The sequence below is a fragment of the Trichomycterus rosablanca genome, chromosome 17 (genome assembly GCF_030014385.1).
Source record: "Trichomycterus rosablanca isolate fTriRos1 chromosome 17, fTriRos1.hap1, whole genome shotgun sequence".
Taxonomy (NCBI): domain Eukaryota; kingdom Metazoa; phylum Chordata; class Actinopteri; order Siluriformes; family Trichomycteridae; genus Trichomycterus; species Trichomycterus rosablanca.
In genome coordinates, this window is record NC_086004.1 from 7,924,187 (window position 1) to 7,950,565 (window position 26,379).

Genomic DNA, 26,379 nt, shown 5'->3' on the forward strand with positions numbered 1-26,379 from the left:
TTATTTAGGTGAACAACAGCAGCAGCTATGAAGAAACCTGTGGAAAAACTTGCGGAACTCAGCATTGAAGATGGTGTAGATGATGGGATTGACTGCACTGTTCACATAGCCCAGCCATGTAACTGTACTCATCAGGTAGGGTGAGATTTCACATGACTTGCACAAAACCTGTGTTATGTGAACTACAAAAAATGGAGTCCAACAGAAGAGGAAGGCACCTGCAGAGAGCGAGAGAGTAAAGTAAACAAGCTTAGATCAGGCAGCTTAGGACACCTTAGGATAAAAGCACTTGTACACTTACAGTAGTTTAAAAGTAATTCCCCCTGTACAGAGCCCAGACCTCAGCCTTTCTAAACACTTTTGGATAAACTGAAACTTCAGTTGTGAACAGGGTCTCAAGTCTGATAATCTCTTTAATCTTGCAGAAAGCCTTCCAGTCAAACTGTAGGGTCTTAAAGGTGAAACAGAGTGCAACTCTTATTAACACATTTGAAAGAAATGCAATAGCCACTGAAATCTTAAGGCATGACTTCTCTGTAAATACTTATATTCAAATGAGGAAAAGAGAATCACAATAACCTGCTGAACAATGCTGCCTTATTTAAATACAAATCCATTGAAACTATATCAAAAAGATGTGTTCTGTGGACAACTGAGTTATTCTAATGGGGCTAAAACATGCCTCGCTGCAGAGAGCCCGCACACCTGCAAGAATCGAAATAGAACTCAATTTGCAAATATTTAATCAAGGTCTAAAAAGCCACTAACAAAAATGAGAACATTTGCAAAATTCCCAAATTGAGCCAATGTAACCAATTTTTCAAATAAAAGACACAAAAACATCCACTCACAATGGAGAAAGTGGATAAAAAGGCATAGTGCAGAAATTAGAACTGGATGTCACAATATGACAGGCTACTGCGGTCATACACAGAGAAAAGGCCAATAAACCCCATTAACAAAAAATACAGACCAAAGCATGAGGTCCAGCACCATGGCCTCTGAGAAATGTAAGTATACCAACACCTGAACCGACTTAATGCTTAATCACACAGATTTGAGGCTCCATACCTCATCTGCCGGCCAAACTAGGCAGCACAGGCACGGGTGATTGTCAATAGGTTTTTGCACCACTGTGCCTTAACTGCTGGCCAAACTAGGCTTGGATGGCTGTCATAATGTTACAGTTATTAGTGTTATGCTGTTACACACAAAACTAGAAAGTTCAAACTTAATTGTAATAAATACAGTTTGAGTAGCTAGAGTACAAAATAAAAAATGCAATCTACTCCTGCAACCAAAGAGCTGAGGGGCTTAAGTCTTATAATTAACCACAATTACAAAACAGTTTGCACTTTAGATGATTCAATAACACGTCTGGCAGTTATTAATTCTGCATTATGCAAGTCTGGCACATGGATGTACTGTGAAAATTAAGTTAGTGTCTAAATACAAATGATGTCATGAAGAAATTATGCAGTGGTTGTATAAACCAATTTTATTAATGGATTCTGTGTCATCTTAAATTAGTTTTTTATAAATATTAATGGAACAAACTCCATGAATATGACATAATATTTTGAATTCTCTGCATGGTTAAGATTTGAATTTAATGAATGAATCTTGTTAAGAAAAAAAATACAAATGTTGACACTCACTGTTCATTTTATCAGCTCCACTTACCATATAGGAGCACTTTGAAGTTTTACAATTACTGACTGTAGTCCATCTATTTCTCTACATATCTTTTTAGCCTGCTTTCACCCTGTTCTTCAATGGTCAGGACCCCAACAGGACCACCACAGAGCAGGTATTATTTAGGTGGTGGATGATTCTCAGCACTGCAGTGACAATGACATGGTGGTGGTGTGTTAGTGTGTTGTGCTGGTATGAGTGGATCAGACACAGCAGCGCTGCTGGAGTTTTTAATTGCCGTGTCCACTCACTGTACACTCTATTAGACACTCCTACCTAGTTGGTTCACCTTGTAGATGTAAAGTCAGAGACAATCGCTCATATATTGCTGCTGTTTGAGTTGGTCATCTTCTAGACCTTCATCAGTGGTCACAGGATGCTGCACACAGGGCCCTGTTGGCTGGATATTTTTGGTTGGTGAACTATTCTTAGTCCAGCAGTGACAGTGAGGTGTTTAAAAAATCCATCAGTGCTGCTGTGTCTTATTCACTCACACTAACAGCACAACACACACTAACACACCACCACCATGTCAGTGTCACTGCAGTGCTGAGAATGATCCACCACCTAAATAATACCTGCTCTGTAGTGGTCCTGGGAGAGTCCTGACCAATGAAGAACAGCATGAAAGGGGGCTAACAAAGCATGCAGAGAAACAGATGGACTACAGTCAGTAATTGTAGAACTACAAAGTGCTTCTTTATGGTAATTGGAGCTGGACAGTGAGTGTAGAAACAAGGAGGTGGTTTTAATGTTATGGCTGATGGTGTATGCCTCTCCTTTATATTCTATCAGTGTTCTGTATTTGTCTTGTAGTGATTTGTAGTGCCAAAGGTTTTTTTTTATTTTTGGCCTTGTGGGTTGGACAGGTAAGAATATGTTCGCCCCTACATACTCATGTAGATTTGTATAATTGTATAGACACACTGGAGTACCCACCATTTACTACTCCTTGTAGTTAGCTTATTGGCTAGGTAAGACTATTTTAGCATCACATATAGCATTTGTTTATTTCATTGTTTTGTGGTTAGTTTCTTTTTTATGTTTCCCTCTGTAAATTGCCCTTAATCGTTCTTTATTTAATACACATTCTTTGTCTATTTCTGTGTCATGACATTATACCCAGTCATTCCAACTACACTCTTCTCACACCTAATATTACTTCTCCCTTCTGCACAGACCCCAATTGGAAAGTGTAGCAAATTGGGAGCGTGTCTGTTTTACTATTTATTCCTGGCAATTCTAGGTGCTGGAGTGCTGTTTTTGTCTTATGATTCTGTTTTCAATCTCAGTCTAATGTATAGATTTATAGTAAGTGTTTGTATATTAAATATATAACTACATTAAAATGCATATCTTCTGTCATATTATGACTTACACCGCAACCAATCTAGATAATACATGTGAACAAGGGAATGTAAAAGTATTTTTTAAACTTCTACTTTGTAAAAGCTTATTATCCTGGGTTAATTACACAGTCCATAATTGTAGTGTACCTACAGCAGCGATATAATTGTCCTTGCACTTTGATACAATCTAATCATTTATTCCCTGATAATTATTTAGATGAAAATGACTAATCACTGCGATGACTATGTACCCTGAACCACATCTGAAGGTCTGCTTGGCACCACTGACTGGGAGGTTGAGATCAGCTTAACCAAGCTTAAAATATTACGTGTCGAACAGGTTAAGGGATTTAGCTTTTTTTGAGAGTAGCATCTGAATTCAGAATGCAATTTGATTGCTTGATTATTTTGCAGCTTTTATAATGGCAATCTGCATAATCAGTGTGTTTTTACAGCACAGCTGGTACGTGTCTCAACTCAATGTGTCCTCTCCCAAAATAGTGTATAGGTGTTATTTCACTAACAGTAGTGATGGTTGTTTTAAGTCACAAGATGGTTTTAAATGTGAAAAGGGAACTGTGGTATACAAGAATTGGCTTTGAGGACGACACTGTGGCTCAGTGGGTAGCACTGTTGCCTCACAACAATCAGAGTACTTTCTGTGTGGAGTTTGTAGTCCAAAAACATGCAGTCAGGTTAATTATAGCTACTTAAATTACCCTGTGTGTATGTGTGTGGGTGTGTGTGTGCCCTGCAATGGACTGCTGACCTGTCCAGGATATGATTTTTTTCAGAGAAAATCATATCCACCACGACCCTAAATAGAATAAAGCGGTGGTAAAACAGACATAAAATGAAGAATTGGTTTTATTTTAAGGAACTATCCAAAAAGAACCTACAGTGGAATTTTGAGGACCCCGGAAAATATATAAAACTTTTCACAGACACTGACAAGAGATAATGATCCAATCCAGGACCCCAACACCCACTCCACCACTTGCCCTTGTGCCAGTTTCAGAGTAATAATAACGTATTAATTTAGATTCTCACCTACAACAACAGGTAGGACCCTCATGGCTTTTCGCTCCCTGCCATTAAGTTTGGCCCTCTTCTTCCTTCCTGCATAGGTCATAGTCTGAAGGGTACTATTATTGTAAACTGGCGGTAGGTGACACCTGGACTGCATGTCGTCGTCGAGGTCATCTACATTGCACTGCGTCAGGTCCTGCTGGATAACATGAGGAAATACAGGCATAGAGGTTGGCAGTGCTGCCAGGGGTGGTAATGCAGCAGCAGCGGCAGCATGGTGAAGCTTCCGGCAGGTATGGATACTCTTCTTCAGCCTCATCTTACGGGCCTCTTCCCAGTGGCGCAGGCCATAGAACATGCCACAGTACAACAGCAGCATTATGGGACAGGGGATAAAGAAGGAGCAGACGGAAGAATACACTATGTAGTTGTCATCCTCCAGCTTGCACACCTTTGGGTTACGTTGTGGGACTTTGTTTATGCCAAATATGACAGGAGAGGCAACGGCTAGAGCAAGGAGCCAGGTTGCTGAGAGTAGGACTGTTTGCCGATAGTCCACACGCTTTTGATTGTAGCCCAACGGTACAGACACTGCGATAAACCTGTCAAGAGGAAACAGATAAACACAGAGGTCCTAATTCACTACTAGTTTGCCTGTGTAACAACTCACAAAGCTGTGCATGCTAACTTACAAACAGCATGAGTGATTGCATCTTTTAGATAAGCAAAGTGACACCTTTCATTGTTTTGCTAGTTTGCATAAATGTGTATGATTTAGGGCATTTCTACTTATGAGTGCAAATTATGAAGCAGTGGAAATGCAAATAGATTAAGATAGCTTCCACTGTGTAAATTATTAAGCAAACAGGCATTTCTAAGATTAATGTTGCATCCGTAATGATGCTTGTCCATTTGCATTTGCTCTGCCAGTGATTGTCTATTCTAAACATAGACCACAATAATAAATTAGACAAATAATTAAAAAGGTCTCAACAGCATTTAGTACTGCATTTGTTTGTTCTCTGTTCCAACCACATATTTTTAGATCTCCAGCTGGTTTTTGACACTAGTCAGGGGTAGATTCTCACATAGATCCCTAATAGGTAAATGCCAGGGCATGTCATGTTTTGTTTTCCTCAGCCTCTTGTACAGGTGCTTTGACCAGACGGTAGAAGACACTGCTGCAGCCACAAGTCGGCAATTCACCATCTGGCTTTCCTACCCCATACACAGTAGATCACGTGATCGAGCCACTGGCACCCTTGACTAAATTTTTTGCTAATCCATCTGCTTTTAGCAACAAATGCATGTTTATTTTTTTCCTGCCTAGACTTTGAGTGGTTACTGGGGTAATAGTAATTATACATTTTTTGCAGGTATTTGATTATTACACTACACAGACATTATTAGGACCACCTGTATACCTGCTTATTTATGTACATTGAAATTAAATAATACAGATGTGGTCAGGTGTCATGTGCATCCTTTTATGACAATGAGTTGTATTTAAGGTCTATTTCCATGGCCTCAGTGGCCCAGTATTGGGAGCTTGACAGCAGTAAAGCCTGAACCACTGACCTTCTGATTAGTAGACTGGTACCTTAACTGCTGAATCACCACAGCTCTATATACCACCTATATACTCTATATGTCTTCCACACATTTTCTCAATTACCATCTCAGCTCCTGGCACACTCAGAGAAACTGCATGTCTGCAGCAGTGGATTTACCAGTACAATCTCTGATTGCTGAGGTATTTATTGGACTGTGAGTCTTCCTCAGTAAAGATAATTTCTCAATTTCTTTGTTGATAAAACTGAGGCAATCAAATCTGTTATTTTAATGACCTAATTATAAACTTTCTTTAAAGCAATTTATGTTTTCTGCTTTCCTGACTCAATATATTTTTAACCTTTAAGATATGGATATGGTGAAAACACAAACCTGTCAATGCTGATGGCACACAGGTTAAATATAGAGGCTGTACAAAGCATCACATCCATAGTCATCAGTCCATCACAGATAACTGTGTCCAAGGACCAGACACCACCCTGAAACTGGACAAAGTACAGTCTAATATGAAGCAGTTTTCATTCACACGTTATATTTTAAAAATACGTCATGCTTAAAAACTAAATCTGTATTGTTTTGGAAAATATATTGTTTCATAAATCCTAAGTAGCTGCATTATACTGGTCAGGGTAATGGGATTCAGAGTCTATCCAGCCACTTGCTTTTAGGTTAAAGTTTTGTTGAGTGTGTAGCCAATGTAAGACAGGCCTGGACATTTAAAAAATATGAAATGACAAATCTTTAACAGCAATGACTGCAATCTGAGTTTATGCTCAGTGCTAAATGCTAATGTCAGGCCACATCACTCTATTAAGTTTAAGTCTGGACTTTGACAAGGTCACTTCGAAACATTATTTTTGGGGGGGTTTTTCACTCATTTATATCTGGGCCTGCTTTTGTGTTTTAATCATTGACTTACTGCATGCCCATTAAGACCTCAACTTCAGCTAATAGACAAAACATTCATCTCTTATCCACAAGAATTTTTATGATGGTAAATTACTGTTGCTTTAATAACAGCTGTGAAGACAGATTTCATGAGTCAGCCAAAAAGGCTACAGTTGATTCAGGCTTACTAAAACCAGTGACATACAATAAAGACAGCACCTGTTCAACTGGTTGTCCCCTACTCTGTTTTCTTCTTATCTTTAAGAAACCATGCCATTAGGTGTCAATACTCTAAATTACTTGCTAGCTCTAAATGAATTGGTGAGCATGTGATACCCTGCAATATAGTGGCACCCAGTCCAGTGTGTTACTGGCTCCAGACCCACGGCGACCCTGGTTTCCTATATTTTACAGGTCGCAATGTTTTTTACAAAATTATACAAATTGATTGACTTTTATATCAGCTTTATTGTTTTTATAATGTCCAGCTCTAAAGTTGCCATAGTGGTGCAACAGCAGAGTGGGGGCCACAGAGCGGGTCCAAAAAATTTGGGTTCAATCTTTGCCTCTGTTTACTGTCTGTGAGAAGTTTAGCATGTTCTCTTCAATCTGGATACTTCCCCTGCATGGTGACAGTGTACAGGTTTGAGTGTGTAAGTGCAGGTGTATGTGTCAGTATGTCGTGCTGTGTTCAATGCGCTGGATTAATGTTATTTGCACTTGCCTTGCACCCACTGTTTTGGGTGGCGCAGTACCCATTGCGAAAATAAAAATACATGAATGTGATGTACGAAGCTCTGAAACCCTACTGTACCCTACACTAAAACAGTAAGAGTGTATAAATTCTCTATCCCAAGTTTTGTATACCCGCGTTTCCATTCAGCACGGCATTTCGGATTTCTTACCTCTGCGTAAACGTACAGCGGCAACACCAAAACAGCCAGAAGAAGATCCGCTGCAGCCAGACTCACTATAAAGTAGTTAGTCGTAGTTTTTAAAGCTTTCTCCCTGTAAACACTTAGACAGACAAGCACATTCCCGCATATGATCACTATAATGAGTAAAATACCGATGATCAGAGCGTGGAAGTTGCGGTAGTGAGGTGGCGGCGCGGTGCTGTTCAGCTTGCTCAAGTTCTTCATGCTGAATCCTCTTCATGCACAAACTGTCTCTGGTCCATACAAGGATGTTTCCTAAACACAGTCCTCATACGAGCACGGTTTTGTTCATTCCACTGGGATCCAGGATTCCGACTTCGCTCTTGGAAGAAATGGGTTGAAATGCCATGTCTGTCGCGGATCTCCGGGTTCCGCAGACGCACAGATTCAGGTTCGACAATCTAGTGAAGTTACAGCTGCATTTAAAACTACTGCCATCAGTAAAAACCTTCAATAGAGATCCAAGAGAAAGTCTTTTAGTGACTGATGTGGCTCTGTTCCCTCTCAGAAAAGTGTGTCCTCTGACTAAGTTCACTCACAGCCTTGTCAGTTCAGGTGAGCAGCGTGGGAGGACAGACCAGGTTTACATTATTTAGGGAATATAGCCTCCATGTTCACACATCATGTGATGACGCTGGTGAGGATACTGCACTGATGTGAGTGATGAAGATTACAAGGATGTTAAACTGATTGTTCAGAAGACTCAAGCTTTCAAGTAATCCTGCACTTCTTTTCAACAGTTGCCCTGTTTTGTATGTTTTTACACAAATAACCAGTGTAAAATAGATTGCTGCTTAGTGTATTCAAAATTAATCCAAAATTAAACTGGCATGACAATTTAGCTGAATGCACACAGCCATGCTTGATTAAAAATCTGTCATCAGTAATTTTGAGTGTTTGAGGGTGCAGCAGGTGCTGCAAAATTGCCCTGTATTTGTTGACTGTTGCCAGATGCACATTTTCCACTAATGGGCTGTATATATATATATATATATACAGTGTATCACAAAAGTGAGTACACCCCTCACATTTCTGCAAATATTTCATTATATCTTTTCATGGGACAACACTATAGACATGAAACTTGGATATAACTTAGAGTAGTCAGTGTACAGCTTGTATAGCAGTGTAGATTTACTGTCTTCTGAAAATAACTCAACACACAGCCATTAATGTCTAAATAGCTGGCAACATAAGTGAGTACACCCCACAGTGAACATGTCCAAATTGTGCCCAAATGTGTCGTTGTCCCTCCCTGGTGTCATGTGTCAAGGTCCCAGGTGTAAATGGGGCAGCAGGGCTGTTAAATTTGGTGTTTTGGGTACAATTCTCTCATACTGGCCACTGGATATTCAACATGGCACCTCATGGCAAAGAACTCTCTGAAAATGTGAGAAATAGAATTGTTGCTCTCCACAAAGATGGCCTGGGCTATAAGAAGATTGCTAACACCCTGAAACTGAGCTACAGCATGGTGGCCAAGGTCATACAGCGGTTTTCCAGGACAGGTTCCACTCGGAACAGGCTTCGCCAGGGTCGACCAAAGAAGTTAAGTCCACGTGTTCAGCGTCATATCCAGAGGTTGGCTTTAAAAAATAGACACATGAGTGCTGCCAGCATTGCTGCAGAGGTTGAAGACGTGGGAGGTCAGCCTGTCAGTGCTCAGACCATACGCCGCACACTGCATCAACTCGGTCTGCATGGTCGTCATCCCAGAAGGAAGCTGACGCACCAGAAAGCCCGCAAACAGTTTGCTGAAGACAAGCAGTCCAAGAACATGGATTACTGGAATGCCCTGTGGTCTGACGAGACCAAGATAAACTTGTTTGGCTCAGATGGTGTCCAGCATGTGTGGCGGCGCCCTGGTGAGAAGTACCAAGACAACTGTGTCTTGCCTACAGTCAAGCATGGTGGTGGTAGCATCATGGTCTTGGGCTGCATGAGTGTTGCTGGCACTGGGGAGCTGCGGTTCATTGAGGGAAACATGAATTCCAACATGTACTGTGACATTCTGAAACAGAGCATGATCCCCTCCCTTCGAAAACTGGGCCTCATGGCAGTTTTCCAACAGGATAACGACCCCAAATACAACCTCCAAGATGACAATTGCCTTGCTGAGGAAGCTGAAGGTAAAGGTGATGGACTAAACCCAATTGAGCATCTGTGGCGCATCCTCAAGTGGAAGGTGGAGGAGTTCAAGGTGTCTAACATCCACCAGCTCCGTGATGTCATCAGTAGCAACCTGTGCAGCTCTGGTGAATTCCATGCCCAGGAGGGTTAAGGCAGTGCTGGATAATAATGGTGGTCACACAAAATATTGACACTTAGGGCACAATTTGGACATGTTCACTGTGGGGTGTACTCACTTATGTTGCCAGCCATTTAGACATTAATGGCTGTGTGTTGAGTTATTTTCAGAAGACAGTAAATCTACACTGCTATACAGGCTGTACACTGACTACTCTAAGTTATATCCAAGTTTTATTTCTATAGTGTTGTCCCATGAAAAAATATAATAAAATATTTGCAGAAATGTGAGGGGTGTACTCACTTTTGTGATACACTGTATATATATATATATATATATATATATATATATATATATATATATATATATATATATATATATATATATATATACAGTGGGGTCAAAAAGTATTTAGTCAGCCGCTGATTGTGCAAGTTCTCCTACTTAGAAAGATGAGAGAGGGCTGTAACTTTCATCATAGGTACACTTCAACTATGAGAGACAAAATGAGAAAAAAATAATCCAGGAAATCACATTGTGGGATTTTTAAAGAATTTATTTGTAAATTATGGTGGAAAATAATTATTTGGTCACCCACAAACAAGCAAGATTTCTGGCTCTCACAGACCTGTAACTTCTTCTTTAAGAAGCTCTTCTATCCTCCACTCGTTACCTGTATTAATGGCACCTGTTTGACCTCGTTATCTGTATAAAAGACACCTGTCCACAGCCTCAAACAGTCAGACTCCAAACTCAACCATGGCCAAGACCAAAGAGCTGTCGAAGGACACCAGGAAGAAAATTGTAGACCGGCACCAGGCTGGGAAGAGTGAATCTACAATAGGCAAGCAGGTTGGTGTGAATAAATCAACTGTGGGAGCAAAAAATGGAAGACATACAAGACCATTGATAATCTCCCTCGATCTGGGGCCCCACGCAGGATCTCATCCGGTGGGGTCAAAATGATCATGAGAACGGTGAGCAAAAATCCCAGAACTACACGGAGGGACCTGATGAATGACCTGCAGAGAGCTGGGACCAAAGTAACACAGGCTACCATCAGTATACACACTACGCCGAGAGGGACTCAAATCCTGCAGTGCCAGGCGTGACCCCTGCTTAAGCCAGTACATGTCCAGGCCCGTCTGAAGTTTGCCAGAGAGCATATGGATGATCCAGAAGAGGATTGGGAGAATATCATGTGGTCAGATGAAAGAATGCTGAGTTGCATCCCAAGAACACCATACCTACTGTGAAGCATGGGGGTGGAAACATCATGCTTTGGGGCTGTTTTTCTGCAAAGGGGACAGTACGACTGATCCGTGTTAAGGGAAGAATGAACGGGGCCATGTATCGTGAGATTTTAAGCCAAAACCTCCTTCCATCAGTGAGAGCATTGAAGCTGGAACGTGGCTGGGTCTTCCAGCATGACAATGATCCCAAACACACCCCCATTACAGACCTCTCTCATCTTTCTAAGTAGGAGAACTTGCACAATCAGTGGCTGACTAAATACTTTTTGGCCCCACTATATATATGCTAATAGCTGATCAGAATGAATTAAAGGTACTCACTCAGAAGTTCAGGTGGCCTTGCGCTAAGCAAAATCATCTGGGGGGGCAGTGACAATCCACCTAACTAAAAACAGCAAGTACAGCCTGTGTTATAACCTTGTGCAATTACTCTGTAATCTATTTAGTCTCTGGGGTGTCTGATGACCCAATTGTTACTTATTACACTATCTCTTGTACTCTGGTAATTTGCATTTTTTGTACATAATGTAATATTAGTGTTTTTACACACATCCATAAGTAACCATGCTCGTATTTGCAATCACATGCTATTTATAGAAAGCAATTTCTTAATCATTACAGCACAACTCAGTAACTGTTTTAAAGGCAATCTGACTGTTTCCAAAACACATTCTATTAAGTGGATTTATCATATTAACCAAAGATAATAAAATCCAAAGATAATACAGTCCTACAATCTGGACAACAAGGGAAAGTAGAATAGGTCTCACTACATAACTCAGTGACTTTTAATGTGACACTGTCTTGGGATGCCATCTTTTTAATGATTAATGTGTTGCGCTAACTCTGTCAACTGTAATGTAAAGTTTTGAAGTAACTATAAATCAGCTATAAACAGTAGACAGCACAAGCATATCAAAGGGGACTGCTGAGTAAGGAGGTGTATAGAAATGCACATCATTTCTATGCCAGTTGAAGCTTCTAGATTGACCTGGTAATTAGTCTCAAATTCTTGAATAATAAAACAAAGATATTTAGTAAAATTTGATTTTGAAAATTTTAAATAATTAAAATTTAGTGGACAAATTGTTATTATGATTAAGCAAACTGACACAATTTCTATGATGTGGCTTAAAAGTCTCCTGACACTGATTGACTAGTGGGCAAACATACAAATTTTAAACTAACCAATTAACCAAGTATACTAGAAAAACAAGTAGAGGTTTTGGCTTTAGTGGCTGTTTTTATTGATTTAAGCTAAGTGAAAAGAAATCATGCTAAAGAATAATGTGACATTTTAGAGGATTTTGTGTTGTTTGATTTAGCATGACAATGTTCCTATATATTGGGCAAGGACCATAAAATTATTTGTCATGTTTGATGTGGAAGAATAGGACCAATGTGTAGCCCTGACCCAGTACCCATCCAGCACCCTTGCCAAAAACTGCCATGATTTTAAGTGTCCCTGTCCTGGTATGGGTGATTGGTTTTAGAATAAACACAAGCCAACAATTTGTAACAGGCTCAAATACAGTTTTTATTCGCCCAGTTTAGTCTCTGCCAGAACATCTGTGCTGTTGTTCATTTGCATTTGTCGTTCTCCTCAGCTTGCATCAGGATACAACAGATGCTTCCTTGCAGAAGACTAGCCTGGGGCCTGTAGGAGACTGATTGCTACTAATGTCATTATAATCACATGAATGCCAAGGCATACCGATTATGCTGCTATTTGTTTTAGATTTAAAATATGGAGACATAACAGTTTTAAATAAAAAGAGCAGATATACTGTATATAGTACATATGAGTTGATAGAAAACCAGATTACAGTACAGGAAATAAATCTCTTAGTATCATATATTTAGAATTACAGCTGTGTGATCATATGTTTAATTACAATATTTGATATTTATTAATTGATTTAGTTTTCAAATAAATTAGTATTAATTGACTTATAAGCTTGTTTAGTCGTTGATTAACACCTACACATTATTATTGTAAACATGTTCTAAAAAAGCTGTTTTACACAATTTTTTACTCGTACACATCTTTTAATAACAATAGGGGTGTATTTTAACTGATATATAAACAAAATTCATCAAATTCTCTTGACAATTGTCCATGTGCACTATCATTCAACCATATCCTCAGTTCGTAGTGGAACATCTTGATAACCTTTAATAATCTAATTTTGTAAGTGCTAACAAGCTTCTAACACCTCTCTTGTGGAAACTTTGCCCATTATTCTCGTGCAAAAGCATCCAGCTCATTGGGGTTTGCTGACTCTCGTGTAGCAGCTGCTTTCTTTTAAACCCACTAAAGAATTTATATGGGATTTTAAGTTCCTTGTCAATAATTATCACAGGCAATTTTGTATCTCCAGTTCAGCTAACATACATGTCTTCTTTTTATTGTGTTTTACAAAACGTCTCAACTGCAAATGGGGTTTGTAAATCAATATTTTGCCAAAGCAATAAAATAGAATCACTTCAACCCATGGCTGGATTACTGACCGGGCCAGTGGGGCCAGCGCCCAGGGTCAGGGGGCCCCGGGGGGGCCCTGGCCCAAAACATTTTGCGATGCCTATCAACATTTATGATACAATATATTTTTATTTCCGAGGGCCCTCCATTTTAAGGATCCTCTGACTATTAGGGACTTTGACCCCAGGGCCTCTTGGGGGCCCTAGCCATGCTTTTGGGGCCCCTAGCCATGCTTTTGGGCCCTAGCCATGCTTTTGGGGACCCTAGCCATGCTTTTGGGCCCTAGCCATGCTTTTGGGCCCCTTATGAAAATGGATGAGGCGTTGTGGCACTGCTCTGACTTCGACTTCTGGCTATTAGGGGTCCTAGGAAAGAGGGGGGCATATTTTTAGAGGGCCCTGGTTATGAGAGCCCCTACCAGGGGGCCCTAGAGAAGAGCAGGGCATACCATTAGAGGGCCCTTGATCACGAGGGCCCCTGCTATGGGGCCCTTGACTTCCATAGAAGTCGTTTTGCCCAACTCTTTGCCCAGGGGCCCAGACTATCCTTAATCCGTCCTTGCTTCAACCCAGGAGTACAACTATTCACTGTCAAATAGAAACACAACAAAATAATCATACATACTTTTATTTAATCTTTAGTGTGTATTTAGAGCCTATGAGCTTATTTAGAGCTTATGTCCCTTCATTTAATACCAGTGTTTTACAAAAATCTAAAACATTCCCCCAGCAATTTGCTAAACAAAATCACTTTAACACTAAAACAAGACCATATTTTTTTTACTTTGTTTTGACTTAAAATGAACAAAGTAGAAAAAGAAAGTATGTCAAGACAGCAGTAAGGGGAAATATATTTCTACCCTAAACAGAAGGTTAAAACTGCAATCTAAAAATAGTGGTTGACCTAAAACGTTTTTCTTTTTTCTCCCAATTCACCTTTTGTTAGAGGACTTTTGCAAATGTGTGTGCCCATTTATCTTATGCTCTGGTTAAATTCAGGTACGAGCTGTACAAATGATTTTTTGAGGACAGCCTCACTTTAGACTAATTTAGCTAATCCAGCTATGTGGGTTCCATGAAACTACCAGCGGGTCCAAATTCAATATGTATAAAACTATATATGGATGAATATTGGGCGTGTATGTGCCAGCATAAAGCTTTTAATTATTCCTAATCTGTAATATATCTGTAATGTTTTAAATATTTTATTAATAAACGTCTGTGGTGAGGCAGCAGAGAGTGGGTGAGAGAGTCCTGAGACCACGGTTTAGATTTTGCATACGATCGCTGTCTGTGAGGAGTTCTGCAGGTTTTCTAGATATTTTGCCCCAATAAAGAACAACTAAAAAGATAGGTTGCTTTAAATTGCATCTTGGCGTGTGTGCCCTGTCAGGTGTTTTCTTGCCCAAAACTATGTTTGGTGGGAGAGGGGGGCACTCTCTGGAAAACAAATTAAGATACACATAACGCATTGCTCTCTGTCTGTCCGTCCATCCATCCATCTATCTATTGCAAGCAGTTTTTACTAGTGTTTACACAACCATTCAGTAAATGTATTTAATGCCCTTCAAAGTTTCTGAAATAGCTAGATATGGAATTTAAACTCAAAATTTTTAGGTCACTACCAGAAAAACAGCTCTGTTTTAAAAACGCTAGGATGGTCTTAGCTGGTTTTCCAGCTGGTCTTTCAGTCTGACTAGCTAAAACTACCTGACGTGTTCAAAAAACCTTAAATATTGTCAAACCAGAATAGCCTGACAAATTAAGGCGTCAGTTTTAAATTAAGGGACAAATTAAGGGACAAATTAAGGGACAAATTAAGGGACAAATTAAGGGACAAATTAAGGGACAGTTGTGGCCTAGCGGTTAAGGTCCTGGACTAGTAATCCAAAGGTTGCTGGTTCAAGCCCCACCACTGCCAGGTTGCCACTGTTGGACCCTTGAGCAAGGCCCTTAACCCTCAATTGCTTAGACAATATACTGTCACAGTACTGTAAGTCGCTTTGGATAAATGCGTCTGCTAAATGCTGAAAATGTAAATGCTTGTTGGCTTAGCCTGTTTTTTTCTTTGCAAACAGGGATGGCTTTTAAGCTAACACTGTCAACTATTATGATATATCTAAAATGTTTAGTGTACTTTTACACTGTCAGCTATTATGATATATCAAAAATTTTTAGTGTACTTAGTGTACTTTTACACTGTCAGCTATTATGATATATCTAAAATGTTTAGTGTACTTTTACACTCTCAACTATTGTGATATATCTAAAATGGTTAATGTACTTTTGCTTCATTTGCACAATGCTGCCTTCTGCTGTTGTAAATGTGCAGCGCATCACTTTTGCAGTCCAAAGAATGTGTATTATTTTTAAATCAATTGCGAACTATTAGACTAAAGGATGAGCCTAAAGTTTATTTGCACCATATTCTACTTATGGTGGCACAGTCGGTATCACTTGATCTGAACCTCAATTCTGAACAGGTTTCCCCGTTTCTAATATTTACTTTCACCATTTTAAAACATGCTAGTAAGTGGCACCAGAACCACTGGAGTTCTGATTCTCGGTATTGTGGCTGCGTATGTCACTATTTTGGTTTAGCTGGCTCTAGATACAGTACTTAAAATGAAGTCACATATAGGCTTGCATGTGGATAGTTATACAACAGTTTCTACTGTATGATACTAAAATCAGAAGAAATTATTAATTCTAAAAGGGTGGCAAAATGGCACAGTAGGTAGCCTGGTGCCACACAGGTCCAATAACCTGGATTTTAACCTGGTCTTAAGTAATTCACTGGCATGTTTGTATGTGTTTACTTTGAACACTATGGTTTTCTCCACCTGTCCAGGATATGCCACTTGGTCAACTGGCTACCCTAAATGGAAATAGGTAAATGTACAATAACCTGTAATGGATCGGTTTCCTATCCTGAGTGTAATTTCTCTACTGTGATCCGGATTGAAATAAAGCGGTTATTAAAGAGTAAATAAATAATCATAAATAATAGTATCATGTAGGCCAACTGTGCGGATCTCCTGTGAATGCATGACACTGGCAGGCATCTACATGGCTGCACAATGTGCGTACTTCATGTGGCACTGTGTGCCCGTTGTTCCCACACAGCAACAGGGTGAGGGGTGGAGGGGGCAGAGAAAGGCAGTGCCACTTTATGAGGCTTTTCTTGCTTTTAAACATGTAGAACACCAGAACGTGTCATGACCGAGTATGCAGAACTTAAATAGCTTAACAATTTAATCAATCATGGCTTACAGTCATTATGTAAATTAGTCTGAAAGCTATAAAACAGTAAATTGCAGAAAAATGCACAATTTACAATAAAACTTAGGATGCATGTTGCTAAGTGGCATGTGCCTCAATGCAACCTATTTATTATATAATTTAAACATTATGTATAGTACGTGTTATGAATTTTATTATACAAAATATAACATGAGTTTTTAAACATCAGCATTTTGGTTTGTTGCTTATCACATAGACAAGGATGGCCTGGATTGCGAAAGATTTGGTACCATCTGCAAACTTTACCCCCAGGTCATTGCAGGTTGACACCCATTCACTCCTTAACGCTCACATGCACACTTTGAGGCATTTGAGTAGCCAGCCCCCATCCAACTGTATGTTTTAGGAGGTGACAGTAACCGAAAACATGAATCAAACCGAGGACCTCAATAACCATGGTGATCTTCTATCCATGTTTTAGCAGGTTTCGACATGTACAGTGTATCACAAAAGTGAGTACACCCCTCACATTTCTGCAAATATTTCATTATATCTTTTCATGGGACAACACTATAGACATGAAACTTGGATATAACTTAGAGTAGTCAGTGTACAGCTTGTATAGCAGTGTAGATTTACTGTCTTCTGAAAATAACTCAACACACAGCCATTAATGTCTAAATAGCTGGCAACATAAGTGAGTACACCCCACAGTGAACATGTCCAAATTGTGCCCAAATGTGTCGTTGTCCCTCCCTGGTGTCATGTGTCAAGGTCCCAGGTGTAAATGGGGCAGCAGGGCTGTTAAATTTGGTGTTTTGGGTACAATTCTCTCATACTGGCCACTGGATATTCAACATGGCACCTCATGGCAAAGAACTCTCTGAGGATGTGAGAAATAGAATTGTTGCTCTCCACAAAGATGGCCTGGGCTATAAGAAGATTGCTAACACCCTGAAACTGAGCTACAGCATGGTGGCCAAGGTCATACAGCGGTTTTCCAGGACAGGTTCCACTCGGAACAGGCGTCATATCCAGAGGTTGGCTTTAAAAAATAGACACATGAGTGCTGCCAGCATTGCTGCAGAGGTTGAAGACGTGGGAGGTCAGCCTGTCAGTGCTCAGACCATACGCCGCACACTGCATCAACTCGGTCTGCATGGTCGTCATCCCAGAAGGAAGCTGACGCACAAGAAAGCCCGCAAACAGTTTGCTGAAGACAAGCAGTCCAAGAACATGGATTACTGGAATGCCCTGTGGTCTGACGAGACCAAGATAAACTTGTTTGGCTCAGATGGTGTCCAGCATGTGTGGCGGCGCCCTGGTGAGAAGTACCAAGACAACTGTATCTTGCCTACAGTCAAGCATGGTGGTGGTAGCATCATGGTCTTGGGCTGCATGAGTGTTGCTTGCACTGGGGAGCTGCAGTTCATTGAGGGGAAACATGAATTCCAACATGTACTGTGACATTCTGAAACAGAGCATGATCCCCTCCCTTCGAAAACTGGGCCTCATGGCAGTTTTCCAACAGGATAACGACCCCAAACACAACCTCCAAGATGACAACTGCCTTGCTGAGGAAGCTGAAGGTAAAGGTGATGGACTAAACCCAATTGAGCACCTGTGGCGCATCCTCAAGTGGAAGGTGGAGGATTTCAAGGTGTCTAACATCCACCAGCTCCGTGATGTCATCATGGAGGAGTGGAAGAGGATTCCAGTAGCAACCTGTGCAGCTCTGGTGAATTCCATGCCCAGGAGGGTTAAGGCAGTGCTGGATAATAATGGTGGTCACACAAAATATTGACACTTTGGGCACAATTTGGACATGTTCACTGTGGGGTGTACTCACTTATGTTGCCAGCCATTTAGACATTAATGGCTGTGTGTTGAGTTATTTTCAGAAGACAGTAAATCTACACTGCTATACAAGCTGTACACTGACTACTCTAAGTTATATCCAAGTTTTATTTCTATAGTGTTGTCCCATGAAAAGATATAATAAAATATTTGCAGAAATGTGAGGGGTGTACTCACTTTTGTGATACACTGTATCTTGGTCCTGGCAGACTTGTTTCTTGTTTTCTTGGATTACATCGGACCATTCAGGCAAATTTCCTAAGGTGATAAATTTGTGCCCTATATTTACATGGAGAATCTTTAATAAGTTAAACAGAGAACTTTCTAGAACTTCAACACTTCTCAACAAATCTAAATTGCTTTTTTCATATTTTGATACAGTAATTTCTAAATGAACTTCCATTTTCCAAGTTCATTTAGAGACAAAATGTGTGGGCTCAAATTATTAGGTGACAAAAACACAAAGAAAGAATAAGATGAATGCTATATATGCTATTTGCTAAGTTGCAAATATCACTGAAATCACTAACCGCCATGACATGTAAACTTTTGACTTCAGCTGTGAACAGGCTGACAAACAAAGCTTTTGTTACAAAATCCTTTCTCTTTTCAGGCACATTCTTTGCTTTGCACTAATACAAAATGCCCCCTCAAAAGCAGATGCAAGTATTTTTGTAGGAGGGAACAGTCCAGTGTTGGCAAGCTCTTCAGGCAATATATGACCGTAAGATGAAGTCACAAACATTGCTACCAAAGTCGACTCCCACTCATCAGCTAACACAGTCAGTGCTTTATGTGAAGAAGTACCAGCCGGTGCCACGGTCCCCTAGTCCTCCATACTTATTTGTGTTTACCAGATTATTAGGACATGGAAAGGAAATATAAGCGAAAATCTGTGAACACCGCCTTCAGCTGCATGATAGCATTCTTCCTTCATAAACTCTGCCTGGCTGAAAAAAGTAAGTAAGACTTTATTGTTTTATATTTAATCTAGTTGGTTGATGTATCCTAAGCTTTGTCTCACTAGTGGTGGGATTGGTATTGGTTGTAGGGTTTTATTTAAGACATAGTATTGACAGAAGAAATGTGAGAGCATTAAACTAAATGTTGACTTGTTTATGGGATAAACTGGCTATTGTAATGTCTGCACAAAGCCTACATATTCTTCCTGACTTCCAATTGTATATTGTCTTGACATCTGTTCACTGATTCACAGACTTACTAATTATCATGACATTCATAAATTATCTAGTGCTCATAAACTAAAATTTGTTTCAAAAGTCATGTATTTTTTTCCTGCATTGTTCACTTGTATGGTAGTCGTGGTTCATTAAGTGGGATTATATTTGTCTTCTCTCTCCAGTTTGTTCAGTTCCCTCAGAGCCTGTGACTATTAAAGAAAACAACACAATCAATGCTGTTGTTGTTCGTATTGACACAACAACAAAGAACGTCGCTTTGACTCTCACTGAGAACCCAGACAATGCTTTTGACCTGAGGGGCTCAGACCTGATTGTGAAGAAAAAGCTGGATTTTGAAGTATGATTCTTTTTCTTTTCTTGGCACAACATATAAACAATACACAGTAGCAGTTTTTGAATCATCTGGATTTACCTGGATTTTTGTAGCAATTAAACATAAAGGGTGGTTTAATCTTAGTCAAAGTCAAATAAAATAAGATAATTCTACCAAAACAAATAACATTTTCAGTGTCATTATTTGAACATCTGGTTAATCATTTACAGTCAGTCAGTCTATTAAGCCTTGTGATGGATTGGTGCCCTGTCCAGGGTATTCCTGCCTCGCATACAGTGTTTCCCAGTGAAACCGGACTTGCTGCAAACCTGACCAGGAAAATTAAATAAAAATGAAAAAAATTACAATCCATTGTAACCAAACTTTCCCAGTAATTTAGCTGGTTGGATATTATACCCGCTAATCTGACAATATTGCTATTTCCAGAACATTTCTTAATTCTTTTCACCCTGTAAGCTCAGTGTGATGTGTACATCACTTCAGGCATACTACTAAGCATTTGTTAATATATTCAGAACAAACCAGACACAGATTTGCAAATGCACATGGTGTTAAAGGGTGTGTTTCCTTTTTCAGACTCTGCTAAATCCAGAAGCTCTCACAGTTCAGATCCGCTGCAATAAAACAGGCTCCAAAAGTGTAAGTGTCTCACAGTGCAGCATTAGTCACATTAATTCATTTAGCAAAAGGAACAGCTTGACTTTCTATTTCAGGCAAATAATTTACACAGTTCTATGAATGATGTGATGATAAATGTGGCTTTTTTTTTAACTGACAGTCTTGTATGCTTTGTCAACCAATTTGTTTTCTTCACAGATCACTTTAACTGTGCTTGTTCAAGTCCAAGATATTAATGACAACCCTCCTTTATTTGCCCAGAGTAAATATTCTATAGAAGTTAATGAAGTAAGTGCCACATACACCCCCCCATCAAAAACCTAAATACACTTTTCCATTAATAAAGATATGGATAAAGAGCCATTATTTTTATGCCCACCATATTTACTACCCCATAAAATGACTAATCATTGACGTTTTCAAACAAAACTGGCTTTTTTACAGCTTACACCTATTAATACCAGCGTGTACTTAATTGAAGCCAAAGATGATGATGCAGGAGTGTTATACTACGCTCTGGAGTCGACTGTGGTAAGCAACTGGTCTTATCCCTTATTGCATTTTTAAACCTACTGCAGGGATGATTTACATAACACTTTTTATCTTTTTTTATCTTTAAAGAACACATATTTTAGGCTGGAGAATATGTACAAACCAAACATCCTTGTCAACAAGATTTTGGACTATGATGTCATCCAGCAGGTGACAATGACCTTATATGTGCAGGTAAGCTCAAGTGACACTGAAACAGTCATTTTAAATCATTAAAATAATTAAATTAAAACAATTTAATAATAGAAGACTATCTAGCTAACAAAATTCAAATTATTGGATTGGATTTTTTGACAAATGATTGATGTGACATTTCATTACAGTGTAATTTAAGAACGTATTTTTTCACTGTTACTGATTTTCCAACATATTTAAGAACCATTCTACATGCTAGCTTATTAAAGGGATACTTTCAGTTGTCAGTGAAAGTATTTTTTAAGGTTTAAGTCACATGTCTTTGACATACATAAATGAACCAACTGAGACATATTGCTGGTGTTTTTTACAGGACACTCCACCATCTGCCTTACCGAATCAAACAACCTTTACTGCTACCACATCAATTTTAGTCAACATAAAAGACATTGACAACCGTCCACCCTGGTTCCAGCCATGCACAAGGATAACTCTTGGTACTGCCAAAATCTGTCTGAGTCTTGGATATAAAGGCAGGGTCAACCTGACAGAAAAACAGGTGAAGGACATTTTCTTTATAATTAATAAGGCCTGGTGATACTTTACGGGTATAAAATATGCCGCAATGTTCTTATAGTCCATGAAGAAATAAATGTAAAATATAATAAAAATAAAATTATTAAAGAACATATCAGTACATCAGTATCAAATATGGGTGCTGCTGTTTCTGCACTTCATAAAGAACTAACTATTAACAGCATCAAGGCATATTTCTGTAACCAAATAATGATCTAAAAAACTTACTTAAAAAACTGAACACATAAAAAAAGGTTTTGTTTCTATCATGAAATATTTTATATTGTTCCACACTCATTATTTATATCTTTTACCAATTAAATGCATTTGTATTGTAATTTATTAAAGAGTCTGAGACATAAAGACACTAAAGAACTCGTTTCCTCAGGATGGACCGTTGCAGTTGCTGCCTGGTCCAGTCTATGCAAGGGATGGTGACAAAAGTAGAAATGAAGAGATAAGTTATAAAATTGTCAAAGGTAAATAATTATTATTTATTAAGAGTCCACACTTTCATTGTATTTTGACTGTATTTAATCCTATACTACTGTTGGTTGTCTATGTGTTAGGTGGATATGATACTCTTTTATAATTTCTAGGAAATGAAGACAGTATATTTCAAATAGATGAAACCACAGGAAACATAACCATGTTAAAGCCAGCAGACATCCCAGGGCCAATATCCCTCACAGTTTTGGTAGGTGCCATGTTTCTATATATTGGTTTTGCATTTAAGAACACATTCATTCATTATTTGCAGGACCATTGTAATCTATTTAAAACAATACATTGTTCAGTGTTTTCAAAGCTTGACAAATCACTTGAATGGAAGTGGATTAAATTTATCTTTTGGTAGCCTGCTACTTTACTGCTGTTAAACTTGTTTTGCATTTGTTACAGAAAAGTACTCAAACAGATTTTCATGTTAATATTTATGTTTATTTTACAGTATGCAAACCTGTCAATATCACAAATAAAACCATAACCTCCTAAATGCTCATAAACTTGCTCTATATGATACTATATGATACATAATAATTGTCTGTCATTTTATCCAGGCTTCCCAGGTTTCAAACCGAGACCAGTTTGCCTCTACATCAGTCAACATAGAGGTAATGAAAAAGAGCAGAAACCCTCCAAAATTTGACAGGGAGAGGTATGAAGCATATGTATATAGCAACTCTGGCCCTGAGAACATGGTGCTTAGAGACAGGACCTCAAACAGACCTTTTAGAGTCCGAGCCCGAGATGACGACTTTGCAAATGTGAGTTACAGTTTAAAACAATGTTGTTTACACAATTTTACAGTTATTTCATTCTCAACATCTAAGCATGTTTTGGTTAAGTAGTTTGTTGCTTTACTTATGTATCACTAATACTGCTAATAAGTAGGAATGCTCATGAACAGCATTTAACAACTAGTGCAGTTGACAGGATCCCTCAAGTCAGTTCCAGCATAGCATAGGCCCATGTATACACGAGATATACGTATTTATTTATATGTTGTAAACATGTAAAGAAATGACTGGTTTGTCAAGCATCTTGTGTTAGCATAGATATAGATTCTTAGCTAAACTGTTCAACTAACCTACTAAAATTTGAATAATTCCATATATATATATTTGCATTTACAGGGAATAAATCCTGACATAAGATACGAAGTTCAGTACAGCAGTTATGTCAACATAACCACAGATGGATTTGTGCTTCTGAAAAAACCTGTTCGGACAGAATCATTTGCTTTACAGGCAAGTTCATATCATTCTGTTAAAGTCTACCATATTGTATCATTTTCTGTTTATTAAAATACTACTTCTACTATCCTAGAGATAATACACATAAAATTTAGCTTTGAAAAGATATTTTACTTTATAAAATATATTTTGAAATGGGTATTTGTCTGTTTGCAGATTAGAGCTTTTGATATTGTGACTGGTGAATCAGGGACAGCAGCTCTGTCAGTGTTTGTCTTACCACGTAAGTACTTTTACAGATGGTATTTAAATTGCATTTATGTAATCAGCTTTATCACATAAATTACATGTGTGACAACACACCACGGTCTTGGTCATAGCTGTAGGAGTTCAGTCGCCCTCAGAGGGATACCGTCCTGGAGATATGGCCTTGCTGGGTTTTATAATGGCCGCATTACTGGTTCTCTGCCTCATCGTGATTGGGTACCTCATCTCCCGCCTGAAAAAAGGGAACAGCAACACACTCAAGTTATCAGAGGTCAGCATCTTCTCATCAAACCTGTGTGAGTCCTAAACTGAATGCTTATTTTACAATGACATAAAAATAAAATAGTTAATTCCATGCAAAAGACAACCTCATGAACAATTATCCTTTTAACGCTATTACACTGGTTTTTTTGTAATACCTTTTGTAATACCTTATTTTTATTTGTTAATTTGAACCCTTTTCGAAACCCAGTAATGGTCAGACACCACTGTTTTTTAATGTCAATATAAAAAATTATTAAAATATTGTAATATTGCATTTTTAAAAAATGGAAAAATGTGGCATTGCCCTTACACTTTTGTTCAGTGTTTAGGTCCATGCTTGCAGCGTACCCAGCGCGCTAATGGACTAAGACCGAGAGACAGTATGCAGTTTACCAATGATTGCTTCCTAAATGAAGGAGACATGGCCAGGTGTGCAGGAAGAAGAGGAGAAAGGAGAGACCGAAAGCCAGAAGCTGGAAGAGTAAGGGTGACGGCACGTGAGAGGCAAAGACACTGCCATTCTTGTGGCATGAGAGTTCAGTCAAATCATGTGCATCGCAGCAGCCCGGTTGTTCACCCCAAAGCCAAGGGAGCTAAAAGCCAAGTTAAGTCCATCTTGACGAAAGAGAGAAGAAAGGAGGACAAAAAGACAGTGTGGTTTAAAGAGAGTGAGGATTCATCAGACATTGAGGTAGAGATAATTCCTGATGATATAGGATTTAAACCTGATGAAGAGGAGAAGGACTCAGACTTAGCTCTAAAGGCTGGTGATATGGAACTAGGTGATCTAAGTATGCTGAAAACCCAAGACTTTGACAAGCAACAAGAAACCATTTCTGATGGTCAAGAACAACAGGATCCAGATAACCCAAACCAGTGATCCTTAAAAGGCTTGGACTCATAGAGCACAACTTATTATGTACACAGCTTTTTATTTAATTTTTAATTAACATATTTTTCGATTTATTTTAGTGGTTCTCTACTATGACATGGAATATTTTCATAATGTGACACATGGAAGTGCAATTCACAATTTTATCATAGTGTATAATTAGTTCTGTACAGTAATAGATATCCTGAGCCTCTGGGGTTTTGTCCACAAGTGCAGCCATTTGGGATATATACAACCCCAAAGCAGGAAAAGGTGGGACAGTAATGTTCATACCTGGTTCAAACTGTCTACACTGGTATAAAAGTCAAAGTAAATGTGGGATTTTGTGCATCAAGATTTATAAATTAAATATACATAGGTAACTTTTATTCTGTGAAAATTCACATTTTGCCTACAGTTGTAGTCTATAGTTGATAGAGTAAAAAAAGTTTGAGACTGTAAAATAACCAAAGTTTATGTTTTGCATCATTGTTATTAATCATTTTAATAGGGAGGTACTAAACATAAATTAATGGTTATATTTGAGATTTGTGATAGATATTAGTATAAAGATTTCTAGATTGTTTTATACAAATTCTTAGGTGCAAAATAAAGAATAAAAGTTCTTTATTTAAAAATAAAACAATAAAAAAAACATGTTTCAACGTTATTTCAAACAGTAATTACAGTTGGCATTTTTACCCACCTTCTGTGCCGTTAACTGACACCGTACCACCCATACCTTATCACTAAGGCACTACCTAATTCATTAATATGCAATTTTCTGTGAAATTCAAAATGTAAGGTTTGTGGTTAGCGATTTGATGTTTTTCATTCGAGTTACTGGTTAATTTGCATTATGAGGCAGTCCTAGTGTAACTGAGCGTCTTTAGTTTGCTGAGTTTATAAAGTAAGAAATAAACTGTACATAGACAAACTATCGGGAGCAAAATAATTTACTGGCTTGTTTTTTTGAGGTGCAGCACAGACTACAGAGAGATGATTATGTGTGTAGAGAAGCACACTTTCATTAATTATGGAATCCCCAAGGAACAAAATGCACTTAATACACAAACACATCTAACATTGTCAGCACACTACACCACAGAAAAGGTGTTACACTAGCAATCATATGGTAATACAGTTAGCAATCGCTGAGTCAAAATGTGTGTCGAAGTGTAAAGCAGCTAAAAACACGACTGGGGTTACTAAGTTTGGAAAACTCCCAACCAATTCTGTGGACACAGAAAGACATGGATGAGATTTTTTGTCTTTAAGACTGTCACTGGATGTTATAGGTTTACGTTCAACTA

At 38.7% G+C, this 26,379-nt stretch overlaps 2 protein-coding genes across 2 annotated transcripts; one reads left to right on the top strand and one right to left on the bottom strand.

The window, feature by feature from the left end:
• drd4b (dopamine receptor D4b) lies at positions 1–7,675 on the bottom strand. Its single transcript, XM_063013392.1, has 4 exons — positions 7,439–7,675; positions 6,018–6,130; positions 4,095–4,675; positions 1–218 (listed from the first exon to the last, which is right to left on the bottom strand). The coding sequence occupies exons 1-4, from the start codon at positions 7,673–7,675 to the stop codon at positions 1–3; spliced, it is 1,149 nt and encodes a 382-aa protein (XP_062869462.1).
• A 13,490-nt stretch (positions 7,676–21,165) lies between these two features.
• On the top strand, positions 21,166–25,928 carry cdhr5a (cadherin-related family member 5a). The gene is made up of 10 exons (XM_063013393.1): positions 21,166–21,238; positions 21,329–21,433; positions 21,768–21,953; positions 22,359–22,449; positions 22,570–22,667; positions 23,029–23,235; positions 23,605–23,718; positions 23,881–23,947; positions 24,045–24,202; positions 24,518–25,928. The coding sequence occupies exons 2-10, from the start codon at positions 21,353–21,355 to the stop codon at positions 25,073–25,075; spliced, it is 1,560 nt and encodes a 519-aa protein (XP_062869463.1). The 5' UTR covers positions 21,166–21,238; positions 21,329–21,352; the 3' UTR covers positions 25,076–25,928.
• The last annotated feature ends 451 nt before the right edge of the window (positions 25,929–26,379 follow it).